Here is a 14028-nt window from a genome sequence, read left to right on the forward strand (position 1 = left end):
GATGCCAGACCGTCAAAGAGCAGTTGAAAATAGCCTCAGAAGTTTCTTCCCAGTCACACTGAGAGCATCTCTTGATGCTGTGAAGCTTTGGCATTTGATTTTTTAAGCACAACATTCCTTTGCTGAGCTAGCTGCAATATAAAATATCTTCAGGTAAAGTCAGAGGAGTGAACAGTGAGAATTTCCAGTAGGATTTTCCATGTGAAAACAACCCATAGAGTCTGACATCCTGCCTTCTTCGAGTAGCCCGTTCCTACTTTGTGGGAAATGCTTATAATAAAAAGTGCAATGCACAAATCCAGCTAGACTGTTGTAGCACACTTTGCAATGTTTTCTGTAGTCTGCACCCTGTAGATTGGCATGGGACTTAAATTCTTCTGGATATTACCATTCATCATTACACTGCCCAGTGTCCTATAGATCCATATGCTGCATACTGGAATTTTTTGTTCCTGAGTTTTGTGTAAAGCCTATTCCTACAACAGTTTAAGGAAACTACAGTAACAAAGCTTTTAAAAAAGCAAAAAGCATTGACTTGCCCCTTGTATTATACAATCTGTGTGGATTGTTTTTTACATGCAAAAAACGTCCTAGAACAAATAAGCATGCAGGCAGAAGTTTGCAGTAAGAGAGTAATAGAAGATATGGAGCCACAATGAATTAACTGGGCATTGGAAGGTGTCAGGGGGTATTTTTTCAAGCATTGTTTAAGTAGCTCTACCAATTTTATTTATTTAGTCTGTAAAAGCTGTCAGCACGGGGAATTTGGGTAGAGACCGCTAGCTACAGGGTATTGATTCGAACAACTGAGCATTCTGAACTTAGGCCTTCCTCACACATTAACTGCTTCTTCCTCTGACCCACTCCTACTTGGGGATACTCGATGTGCTGTGCAGCTGCATGTGTCTCGCCATTTAATCCTATGGGTGCAGAGGTTTATCTCACTTGGACTGCTCTTTGGATTGGAGAATCTTGCAGGTTTTGTGAGAGTTGAATATAATTTTGCCTGAAAACCAGGAATATAATGTATACTTTTCTCCTTCCCATCCAGTCCATGGTGCTGCTCCTTCACAGCCAGAGACAGTACATCTTTGAGTTTGATAAGAATGACCGGTTGTCATCGGTGACCATGCCCAACGTTGCCCGTCAGACTTTAGAAACCATTCGTTCCATTGGTTACTACAGGAACATCTACCAGCCACCAGAAGGCAACGCCTCAGTAATTCAGGATTTCACAGAGGATGAGCAGCTCCTCCACACTTTGTACTTGGGGACAGGGAGACGTGTCATCTACAAGTATGGAAAGTTGTCCAAGTTAGCCGAGATGCTCTACGACACCACAAAGATCAGTTTCACCTATGACGAAACTGCTGGCATGCTGAAGACAATAAACTTGCAGAATGAAGGGTTCACATGTACAATCAGATACAGACAAATAGGACCCCTCGTTGATCGACAGATTTTCCGCTTCACTGAGGAAGGCATGGTGAATGCACGCTTTGACTATAATTATGACAACAGCTTTAGGGTGACCAGCATGCAAGCAGTCATCAATGAGACACCTTTACCCATTGATCTCTACAGGTACGATGATGTGTCAGGCAAAACTGAGCAATTTGGTAAATTCGGAGTCATTTACTACGATATCAACCAGATTATCACCACTGCTGTCATGACTCACACTAAACATTTTGATGCCTATGGCAGGATGAAGGAGGTCCAGTACGAGATATTCCGGTCGCTGATGTACTGGATGACTGTGCAGTATGACAACATGGGAAGAGTGGTTAAGAAAGAGCTGAAGGTTGGCCCTTACGCAAACACAACCAGGTACTCATATGAGTATGATGCTGATGGCCAATTGCAGACGGTGTCTATCAATGACAAACCACTCTGGCGTTACAGCTATGACCTAAACGGAAACCTCCATTTGTTGAGTCCAGGGAATAGTGCCCGCCTTACGCCGCTCAGATACGACCTCAGGGACAGGATTACTAGACTGGGGGATGTACAGTACAAAATGGATGAAGATGGCTTCCTGAAGCAACGAGGCAATGATATTTTTGAGTACAATTCAGCTGGCCTGCTCATCAAAGCCTATAATAAAGCTAGTGGGTGGAGTGTGAAATACCGCTATGATGGCCTAGGAAGGAGAGTCTCTAGCAAAACCAGCCATGGCCATCACTTGCAGTTCTTCTATGCAGACCTGACCAACCCAACCAAGGTCACCCATTTATACAACCACTCAAGCTCCGAGATCACCTCCCTCTACTATGACCTCCAAGGCCACCTCTTTGCAATGGAGCTCAGCAGCGGTGATGAATTCTACATAGCTTGCGATAACATTGGCACTCCTTTGGCTGTCTTCAGTGGGACTGGCTTAATGATTAAGCAGATACTGTACACAGCATATGGGGAGATCTATATGGACACCAATCCCAACTTCCAGATCATCATTGGCTACCACGGAGGACTGTATGACCCCCTCACAAAGCTTATCCACATGGGACGGAGAGACTATGATGTGCTAGCAGGTCGGTGGACGAGTCCAGACCATGATATGTGGAAGCATCTGAGTAGCAATAACATAATGCCTTTCAACCTGTACATGTTCAAAAACAACAATCCCATTAGCAACTCTCAGGATATCAAATGTTACATGACAGGTAAGATATTTAAATTAATTAACATATTCACAATCTTGCCATCAGTGAATAGGTTTCTTCTCTCTCGGTGTCCTGATCACCGTGAGGTTTTCCAGTGTTTCATATAATGGACACAAGCTTTTCTTTGCCAGTTGAGCCCTCTGTACAGGGCATATTTAATTCACTAGCATAGATGGAGATTGTAATTCCCAAACCTGTTTCCTTTTCTTTTCCTTGCTGTTTGTTCTCTTTATTTTGCTTCCAGTTTTTCGTTCCCTCAGATGTCTCAAGTTTAGCTACTGATTAATGTCCTGATAACCTTTCTCTTTGTAGAGGGGCAGCTCTGTTTACACAGTTTTGCCTAGAGGTTTATTTGCAACTAAACAAATGACATGCAGAATTGTTTAGCAGAATGGCAACAGCGACTTAAACTTTTTATTACAGCCAGCCATTTCAGAGCACACTGCAGTAACCATGTAGTTCAAAGTTAATCTACCCCACAGAATTTACAATTTCTACTAAAACTTCATAAAAGTAGATGCGTTAGACTTAAAGGCCAGATTTTAGGGCATATCTATGGCACAGCTTGACGTAACCTATGAGCTGCTTCCCCTGGGACTTTGTAAAATGGCAATAACATGAACTCTATGTATGTTTCTTACACAGAAGATCGTTCTGTAGGTTAAATGTCCTTCCTATATTCATACTTGCAACACTGGTAGTAATGTTTGAGAGGACTCTTTTGGTGGGGCTCTTCTCTATATACTTCCCATTGGAAAACAAGGTGACACAATCACAAATCAAATGTACATACTTCTTGAGGAGATATAATTGATTTTTAAATGCTCCTACTGCATCTATCACAGCTTTCCCATATGCAACAATGTTTGCATTCCCCTAAGTTATGAGATTGGCTTAATAGCAAAAAATGTTACAAAATAAAAAACTTGGGTTGTTCTGTTCTGCTTGTTTTTCTGTCCATTAGGATTCATGCTTTCAGGTTCTTCTGCAATAATCATAAGGATTAGATTGCATTTTTTTTAATGAAAACCTGTTTTCTCCAGAGCTGAGAAGATGATGCCACGAGGGAAGTAAAATATGCCAAAAGATGTAGACTAAGATCCTGTGTGTTGGCTTCACTCTGATAATTAAGGCTGGCAGGGAATACTTTGAGATAACATTTTCTATCAGAAAATGCTCATTTGTCAAAACTAGATTTGTTTATGGGAGAGGGTTGAGCTTGAGAGATTTCTCAGCAGAATTGTTGTAAACAGCTCTGAAAATTGTCTAAATGACAAATTCCAAAATAGCCTAAAAGAGAAATTCCTTTTTGGTTTTCAACCTTTTCGAGTTAAGTGTAAACTAATGATTGAAAACTGGAATAGAAAAATTAAGGAGTCGAAACCAAAATGCAAGATCTTAATTTGAAATTGTTTTCTTGAGCTGATCTAGTTTTTGAACAGCTGCTTTGTGACATATTAACAGATTTTTTTATTTTCCTGCTCAAGTTAAGACAGGACAAAATTTCCAGTCCTGTCTTGGAACAGGCGAACAGCTTCCCACCCAGATCTGATGATAACATCAAGATGTCTAAATATGATAGTTTAATATTTTACATGGACCAAATAACTTTTTCCATGGTTGTAAAGTTTCTGGTTTTAGTCTTTCAAGATTACAGAGCCCAAATACATATTTTAAGTTTCTCCTGTCCCAGTGCATGGAAAAAACAGGGCACTTTATGGGATGAGTGCCGTGGTGCAAGACTGCTGCTCTGGCATTTTTTTCTGCTGAAGCTTTCAGGCATCTCGTGGGCAGGACCCACGATGAGCATGTCCTTGTCATCACAACCAAATCTGCCCAGATTCAGGCACAGGGAACCATCTGTCCCTCTCTGCCCACCCTGGGACCTGCTGTCCTTAGAGGAGCTCAGCACCCAGGACCCAGGCAAATGACACACGCTTTGGTCTCCAACAACGAGGTTTCTTAGCTCGTGGGTACAAATTGGAGGCAGGTGGAGGGGAGAGCAGGAGAAGCAGGTATTTACGTTTTGAGAGGCCCATTGTTAAACATGAATATTTTAGCAATTGTACACTTCATGGCACAGAGCTTTGCTGCCAGCTTCAGCAATCCTGATGGATTGAACTGACATTTCCATTACATGTGTCTGCATTAAGCACTCTTTTTCTTTGCCCTCAAATGAATTTACTGTGAAATGTGTTGGCAGGGTTACTGTAGCTGAAAAAAACCTCTGTGATGTGAAATGTACTTTTCTGTGAAAAAAAGTTGTCACTGCATCCTGGCAAATTAATATTTTCCCCTCTGTTTTCTCAGCTCCACACCTTCCTCCCATGTTTTTGGGGTGTTTTTTTTGTTGTTGTTGTTCTGGGTATTCCAACACCTCTTCCCAAAAAGAGCAAACTCCTGTTTGCAAATGTTTTGAAAGTTAGTTTTCTGAGAAGTACCAAAAAAAGACTGTCTTGAATCTTTCCAGACACGTTACGTATTTTTCTGTTATTCAGCATCCCTGCTCTGTATCCTTTTTAACATTTGTGAAGTGCTTGGAAAATGGTTCCTGCACCAATGACGACCTTCACTGTTTTACTTTGTTCTCCTGACCACCTGGTCCACAATATGTACATCAAAGGTCTTCATTTCACATGAGAAGGATTCGGAAGCAGGCTGGCTTAGCGCTAAACAAAAAAATAATCAAATGAGCCTTTTAATTTCTTTCCCTCCCTCCAACCTCTCTGCTTCAAAGACACTCCAAAAACAATCTGTCCATTGAGTGAACAGAAGTGTTTTTATTACAGAAATCCTCCCCCTTCCACATGGATTGTCGCAAGGGCTTTTTGGACATCTGCCCAATCTCAACATTTTGGCCTGTAAGAAAACAAGCAACAGATAGTGTGTTTGTTTGGCTTCTGGTTCTCCAGTCATCTGGAAGTGCCTTATTTGCCGCTTGCATTCATAATTTCTTTTCCGACCAGCTCTTCAAAACGTTCATTTAGGCTCATGAGGAACAGAGAAAAAAAGCATTCAAAGATGCATATTTGATTCTTTAAATTGATCCATTTTTCAGGTTGTTTTAACAACATCTATTGAGTCTGGCAAAATGAAAATCAAGCCCCTTGCACATCCAGCTTGAAGCAGAGCAATCACCAACACAATCCCAGTTACATCCAAAACACTTAAGACTCCTGGGAGCTGATATTAGTTAAACTTTACTTTCATAACTTTGTTTTTCTTGCAATTGTTACTTGTGTGCCAAGTGCATGCCGTATTGCTTGGGGACTGTAGCAGGTGTGTCCTTCTCTAGAGTTCAGTGAAGGCAAGCAAGGTGAGATCATCAAATGCTCTGAAGTTAAGGGGGGAAGTGATGCTGATCCCGAGCAGATCTAGGAGTTAGCCAGCCTCATCACTATTTCCTCCAGTGGATTAACATTCAGCTGCTATTCCTAATAGCTGTGCAATCAAAAATCAGGGAAGATTTTGCAGTCTGTACTGTCAAGTGAATGCAGGAATGATGGCCCAAATGGCTGGGTTTTCCATCATGTCCCCTTTAGTGCCAATGGTCCCCCTTTTGCATAGGACAATAGTTTATCACTTGTAGCCAGCAGGTTTCTGGATTCCATGGATTTTTTTCTGAGAGGTTTATGAAAAGTACCCAAGCAAAGTAGTCTTGTATCCGTACACTTATTTGCACTATACTGTACTTATCATTTTAAATGTCACCATAAAAGATGACATGTGGCTTCACACTGTTCTAATACTCAAAATACACCTTCTTATTAAAAATGCCAAGAAACTCGGGACTGACGTGGAAATGCCATGAGAGGATATGTACAGAGCCTCTTCCATGAGCACCTGCTAAATGACCATGCTTTTTGTCCTGAATATCCTTGTATTCTGGCTCACATAGCTCTAAATTTAGTCTTCATCCTGCAGACCCTTTGAGAGGCCTCAGGAAGAGAAATATTGAGGCTGAGATGTTCAGAGCTGATGGTAGGATTGGACAACACCTCCTGTTCAGATGGAGTATCTCAGCCTCCATTAGTGTTTTGTTGTTCCTGTCCTTCTCCTGCATACCTTAGAGCAGTGCCTGGTGCCAGCTGATGTAGGGCAGCCCTGGAGCTGGCTTTGATTTGGGCCATGTAGTCACTGCCAAATCTTCTGTTTCAGAGCTGGGAAAGTGCAGAATCGCACTGTGGTTGGAGGTGGAAAGCCCAGCCTTGGCACATGGCTCTTTCAAGGACCATTAAGATTTGTGCTCTTCACACAAAGAAGATGCTTATCATTTTGGCCAGACTGCTACTGTGCCAGGCACCATAGGGTCCTCCTCTGTGCTGTTCGCCGGGGCAACCCTGCTTGAGAGATCAGATAATCTGATTTATGCTTCTCTTCCCTTCCAGATGTCAACAGTTGGCTGCTCACCTTCGGGTTCCAGCTACACAACGTCATCCCTGGCTACCCCAAGCCAGACATGGATGCAATGGAGCCGTCCTATGAGCTAATCCACACACAGATGAAAACCCAAGAATGGGACAATAGCAAGGTGATCCATGCAACTCCATACTGTATCTCACAGCCTTATCAGCAAACTATCCAGTTGCAATCTTTATTAAAAAAAACCTCTATCAGCATGTTCTCCCAGATACACTGGGAGATTAAGAACAAGTCAGTCCCATTACAGTAATGAGCTCTGACTGAATAGTCTCATTTTTAGATCCTTACTTCCGTGGTGCTTTTTCCTGTGATGTTTTCTGGTGGTTGATCAATGAAATGGTGTGTTACTCTTTCTTTCTTCCACAAGAGGCCATGTTACCACGTATCGCAGGCTAAGTTCAAGGCCTTTGCACCAAGGATTCTTGGGAGTGGAAAAAAGCAAATCTTGTTACAGAATCATTTTCTACAGATTTTTTTTTCTAGAAACTTATTCAGTCTGGTTTAAAATTTCTTAAACAACAAGTCCCAGCACTTCCCTAGGAAACAGTTCTGCATGACAGTGGTCTCACCAAAAAGGAGTTTTAGCTGATAGTTAACTTTCATTTTACCTGACTGGGTTTAATCCCAAATCACCGTGTCCTCCTTTTAAAAACAGGCCTGCATCACAAGCTATTTTGGTAGATGCTGGCACAAAATTCAATTATGAAATTGGCAAGAAAAAGCTTTTACCGCCTAACTATTTCTCCCTCTCTTCCTGTTGGGAATTATTCAGCTGAAAGACGGAGGCAGCGCTGTTAAAGGTTAGCACACTGGGTCAGGATCCGAGAGCCCTGGGTTACTCTCAGCCCTAGTGCGTATCAGTCATATGACCTTGAAAAAGTCAGTTACCTCTCAGAATACTCTTTCATCTAGCCTGATTTTATTCTGAGGTTGCTTTCATCAGAATCCTCTTTAGTCTAAATCCCTGCTTGCTATTGCTATGCATTCGAACATCACGACAGCAGTGAGGCACCACTTTGTTTAGGGAGATCAGGATACGCTCTTAACATTTCTGCTAGTAAAATGATAATGGTAGGATGTGGAATTGATCCCAGCTGCCCTCCTAGCCTCTTTATCTATGAGCTCACTGAAATCTCACTGTCCTGCAGCAGATTCTTGAGGTCCTGTACACATAGTCAACCAGGAGGTAAAATACAGTGCACATTTCCCCAGACACAAAAGGTATCACTCAGAGGTATGAATGAGATACTGTGGATTAATAAAATAGTCATGTGTCAGCCCAGCCTTGGTACTCAGCCTCATAGCTGTGGTGAATACAAACTAATACGTACCAGCTTCAACTTCAATGAGAGATTTATATTAAGACATATCACTTTATAATAGAGGGGGACCAAAAGAGTTACGCCTTTTGCTACCATGGCTGAGTTTATGCTTGAAAGCCACTATGTCACAGTATCTTGTGTCAGAGACTCCTTTTTTGTTTCTCTCTTCCTTGGATTAAACAATAAAATGCTAATAGAGATTATTTCTATAATGAGAAATAGCCTCAGGATTTTTCCTCCTCTCTGATGTGACACAGTCTCCCCAGGCAGAGCTGTACAGGAGGAGGCAAACAGGGAAGGCTCATTCAGAGACCGCACAAAAGATTGTCTCTAAATTGTTCTGTGCAGTAGATAATAACTCTCACAGAGCCACAACAGAAATTATTATTATTGGTGGTGGTGTTATCATTATTATCATTATATAATTATTTTATCATTAGTTCATTATTATTATTAGGCTTATTGAGTAGCCAAGTAGCTTGAGTGACAGCCTGAGCTGAAGACTGACACTTACTCATACAGGCAGCTGAGCTGGAAATAAAACCAAGGGGCCCTCCCTTCCATCCACCCATTTTAGATGAATCCTAAATGAGCAATAAGAAAAAAGAAAATCTCCGTGTCTCCTTCAGGTTTTTAAAGCAAGAAGATGCAGTGAGGGCTGTGCAGGGACCTGCTTGGTAAAAGAGGGCTTCATGCAGCCACCGCACTTCCAGATGAGTCGCTTTGCACTTGCAGTGTTGGAAGTGGAATTGTTGTTCGTTGTTTTGAATTCTTCCCCTGTGTTATGACAGTGACGAAACATGAGCATTTTTATTTTAGTCTACACTTGCAGGATCATGCTGTGATAGTGAGTGGCTCTAAAATGCTATGGAGCAGGATTCTCTTCCTTTCTGTCACATCCACCGTATTGTAGGCATATATCTGCATAAAATAAATTCATTCACATATGATACTTGAAGATAGGATCCATTTTCTCCTAAGCCTATCCATGCATTCAACACTGATGTTTCACATGTCGTTCTGTTCGCTCTCAACCCTTCCAGCCACACATACACACTCCCAGACACAATCCAGCCCTCCTTCCTACTGGTTACCTCTGTATTTATTGATGAACCATGTGGAAGAAAATACAAACTTTTGAAAATTTCGCATAGCAAATGACAGAATTTAACAAAGTTAAATGGAAGCACAGGAAATATGTTCAGATAATAAGACTGATCAAAGTGTGAAATGGTCTTCCAGAGCATATGGAGGAAGCTCCAGATCTTTTGTCGTTTCAAAGGAGCCTGGACAATGCACTGGACAATGCCCATTTTGACAGACCAAAATAAATTTGAGTTACTCCACTGGCTTTGCTGATCAAAACTGTGTCCCAGCAGGTTGAGTCTGTTCTTTTATCAGAGAGGAACGAATAACAGGAGCACAACAGCAAAGCAACTAACTCCGCATAAATGGCTGCTTCATATCTCTTCAGAGTGCATAACCAAAGGGCCCTAGCATCTCCTTCCAAAACATTGTTGGTACTTGCCTTGCAGGGCTGGAAAATGGGAGAGATAATTCTGATTTTGAGCATCCACCAGCTCAGAAACAGCCAGCGTGTCATAAACCTTGCACTAACCCCGTGCAGCTCTAGAGTGACATTTAAAATCCAATACTCTGCTGTGCAGCATTTTCTCCCCCTCCTCCCTGCGACCGTGAGGCTGTCACTGAATTGTTTGTTGAACAAGTTCAGTGTTATTGGCCACCAGGGGACTCTGGGTGACCTCTGGCATATTGTGGAGCTGTTGCATCTGAATCCAATTTCTCTTCCTTTTTTTTTTTTTTCCTTCCCTTTTGTCTTGTTGAACTGTCAGGTAATTGCTGGAGCCAGAACAACTCTATTTGCAGAGAGGGGTGTTTTGGAGTCGGCACTTATATCGTTAACTACATCATACTATTAACTACCCTTCTCTCCATCCCATGAGCACTGTGCCTCCAGGAAAAGTCCTGTTTTCTGCACTGTGCATTACAGGCTGTGCTGGGGGAGCAGCTTTTGGCATCCCTTGTGAAGCAGCATTTTGGAGGCAAGGGATGCTCAGCCAGGGAGTGAGCTGTAGGGCTGTGCTTTCTGGCAGAGCTTCTCCCAAGGACAATCTGTTTGAGGGACTGTCTCTGACAGTGTTCATCATTCAGGAAGGGCATCCTCACATTGCGGATGCTTTGTCCTGGGCTTGGGCCATCATGCTGTCTGCATGTTTGTCCATCAGCCCCTAGTTATGTTTTGCAAAAGTAGTGGCCAGTTTTCACTGAATCTGATGCGGGGAAGGGAGTTGAAGTCTCAAAGATATGAAGCTCTTGGAGCTTTATGAAAATAGATGAGCAAGAGAAGGACACAAATCCTCTTATTTCCCCACAGATGGAAATCTGCTTGATGAGCTCAACCTTGTTATCCCCCTGCAGCTGTGCACACTGGTGGGATGGAGGACAGACCTGTCCTCTAATCCCGAGAGTTAGCACTTGTGTTTCACTCATTGCTAACCAATCAGCATCTACAGCACTGGCCTTGCTGGCCAATCGCTCACCTCTGTTGTGCCACTTGCATTTGTGGTTGGCAGGTTGCTAAGCAGATACATTGCCTCTCAGCCAACCAGTGTGCAGTGCAGCCATGCTGATGGGTAGGCACCTGATAGGCTGTTGTGGTTGATGGGCTCCTCCTGCACCTCCACCAACTGGGAGCTGGTGGGGGACACTCAAATAGGGACTCATCTTCAGTTGATGGCCAGGTGGAATGGAGGGAAGAGTCTGGTTTCTGAAGAATGGATAGTTAACAGAGAGCTAGGGGGTAAATAGGAAGAAGTTAATGATGAAGAATATTTCAGGGAGAGAAGTCATAACTTGGGCCAAGCCTTTTGGAAGAAGTGGCTTTCTGCATTGTAAGCCATATGGTGATAAGAGAAGCACCTATCTATGTATAACGACACAAGGATATAGAGAAACCTGGAAACACGTTCACGTTTTTCACATCTTGGATCTTTGATGGGAAATTAAAGCTTTCAGTCTCATACTGGAAGGTGGTATTTAAAAACAACAGATGATAGTATCTGGCTACGGTATTTCGAATCCTCAAGACGTGCCGGCAAAATGCAAGAGGCTATTCAGAGATCTCTGTAATGTGCCGTTCTCTTGAGCTCTGTGCAGCAGCGAACAAATGATGAAGGTCGTTCTCTTCTCTCCAGTGGGTTGTTACTAGATAAAGTGAAATGTCACCTGAGGACATCTGATTAAAAAAGACTGTGAGGAAAAACAAACCCAGCATATTTGTCACTCACATCTAGCAACAAATATTGAAATAAAATAACTATGAATTCCCTTCTTTCTGCCATAAAACTGGTTTTATAGATACCTTGTTTTACAGTTGCTAAAAGCAGCAGCATTTTTTAGAGAATATCACATGCCACTGCAGCCTTGGATGGAAATTTTCTGTTTCTCTGCCTTGCCAGTTCATTAAAATGAGGACTAAGATGAAACAGAAATGGTGATTTCAAAGTCAGGGATGCACTGCCTCTTTGAACTGCATATAAACTGTTTTCTTCCACCCCTTTTATATTCAGAGCAGAGCATACAAGCTAGTGTACTCTGGTGTGCCTGAATTTGTTGGAGTTTTTTCTTTTGTTGGATGCATTTGCTTTTCTTTTAAAAATGTGCTGTTCCCCAACACACTCTTTTATCAAAGAAATGCACTGAAAAAGTCATTTCAAAGTCATTCTGGGCTCATTTTCAAGGTAACAGAGACATGTTTAGTTATTGTAATAGTTAAGTGTTGAAGTTCAGCATTACAGTGTTGCATGTGTCTGATCTCCTATTTCCCTATGTGACAAAAGATGGGGAGAGCCCAGAAGGCCTGTGACCAATCCCCAGTGGAAAACCCTTTGGATGTGATTTTGTTCTTGATTAAGACACCTAAATTTAGGTCTCTGCCTGTGAACTTGGTATCCAAGCTTCCATTATAGCCAGCAGACATCTATAATGAGCTTGGTTGCTGGTGTCATTTGAGATACCCTAGAGTTTCCTGGACTTCCTCATGTCTACAGCATGGATTACCTGCACCCTTCTGGAGCAACAACTGGCGGCCCAGCAGGGCTACCTGTAGTGCTAAAAACTATGTTCAACATCACCCATTTGGGTGACTCATCAGTGGAGCCCAAAGGACAGTTCAAATAACCAGCTGCGATGGGCTGGGATTGAATTCAAGACTGAGACATGTAGATGTAGGTGTCTCCATGTGTGATAAATGTGTGCACCCACTGTAGTCTGTCAACATCTGGTCCGTACAGGCAGTGGAGCTCACTTAAAGAGCTGAGCACCTGCTATGCACTAATTTTAGACCAAACTAAATCACACTCTAGTCTCCATTAACTGTGCAAAGTAGGGGCTCAATTCATTTGCCAATAGAGAGCTCTATTGGCAAAGTGGCCTCCAGGTGCTACTCCAGGAGGGAAAAGATCTCCCAGAGCTGCTTCTGTTTCTCACAGCCTTGTGTGGATGCTGCAGGCACCCTTGTGAATCTTGGATCACACTAGACATCCATGTAATGGCATATGGGAAACTGAAACAGTCTTGAAGTCTACACTGCCTACCGTATGCATGAGAAGTGGGTGCATAGAAGACTGGGACAGCCACAGATTGATGGGGTTCTTTGTCAACAAAGGCGGTTCCAGCCCCCACTTCAGAAACTTCCCACCTACAGTGTCTCTAAGCGGGCACATGACTGGAGGTCAAGAGACTCCCAGTCATTTAATCTCTGGTCAGTCATTTAATCTCTGGTTTAGCCACCACGAATAGTGCCAGTAACAGTCCTACAGTTGCACATGCAACATGAGAGATGTTTTCCCAGTATAGAGGAGGAGATGTCCTGGATGGAGACCAAGAGGACACCAACAAGCCAGTTGACCTGGCATCCTATGTGGGTGTCTTTAGGCAGGAATTGATAGTGCCATTGCTGTTAAATGATGTGTAATCCCTTAAACCTCCAAGTCCTGCCAGTAGCAGTGTGGGTACTGCTTATTTTCTTTCTAAATGGCATCCAGATGAACACTGGAGCTGTGGAAATTGTATGACTTCATATAATATCATGAAGGCAATATGTAACCACATCAAGGAAAGGTCCAGTATTCTAGTATTGGGTCATAAATTGTTAAAAAAAAAACAAAACACAAAAAACCCCCAACCTAACTTTAAAAATCAGGGTTTCCTTTTATAATGGGCAATTACTGATCTGAATTTCAAAGCTACGGAGAATTTGACCATAAATGGAAAAATTGAAAAGTAATTACCTCAGGCCAGAAAACCCCAGGCACTACACTATGGAGCTTGAGGAAGGTAGGTCATGTTCCAGCTGTTGACTGTGATAGCTGTTGCATCACAGCATGTGCCAACGAGGCTACAATCCTTCCTGAGTTAATGGCAGACCCAAACCCATCCACCCTTAAACTTTGTTGTACAACTGTTGTCCTCACAAGGCGCCCTAACCCCATTTTAGAGGATGTCTCCACAGCGAAGTAAAAAGAAGTTCAAGACCTATCCCTGGCTCTGAGGCTAGGTAGAAGTGACCTGGAGAGTTAGGAAATATGTCTTGGAGA

General features: G+C 42.6%; 1 protein-coding gene across 3 annotated transcripts in view; it reads left to right on the forward strand.

The window, feature by feature from the left end:
- Nucleotides 1-14028, forward strand: part of TENM4 (teneurin transmembrane protein 4) — a 359290-nt gene that overhangs the window by 341793 nt on the left and 3469 nt on the right. For all 3 annotated transcript variants that reach the window (XM_068395558.1, XM_068395560.1, XM_068395561.1), the window contains 2 exons: nucleotides 1052-2666; nucleotides 7055-7197. In XM_068395558.1, coding sequence (XP_068251659.1) covers nucleotides 1052-2666; nucleotides 7055-7197 — 1758 coding nt within the window. The remainder of the gene's footprint in view (nucleotides 1-1051; nucleotides 2667-7054; nucleotides 7198-14028) is intronic.

The sequence above is a fragment of the Nyctibius grandis genome, chromosome 2, assembly GCF_013368605.1.
Source record: "Nyctibius grandis isolate bNycGra1 chromosome 2, bNycGra1.pri, whole genome shotgun sequence".
Classification (NCBI taxonomy): Eukaryota; Metazoa; Chordata; class Aves; order Nyctibiiformes; family Nyctibiidae; genus Nyctibius; species Nyctibius grandis.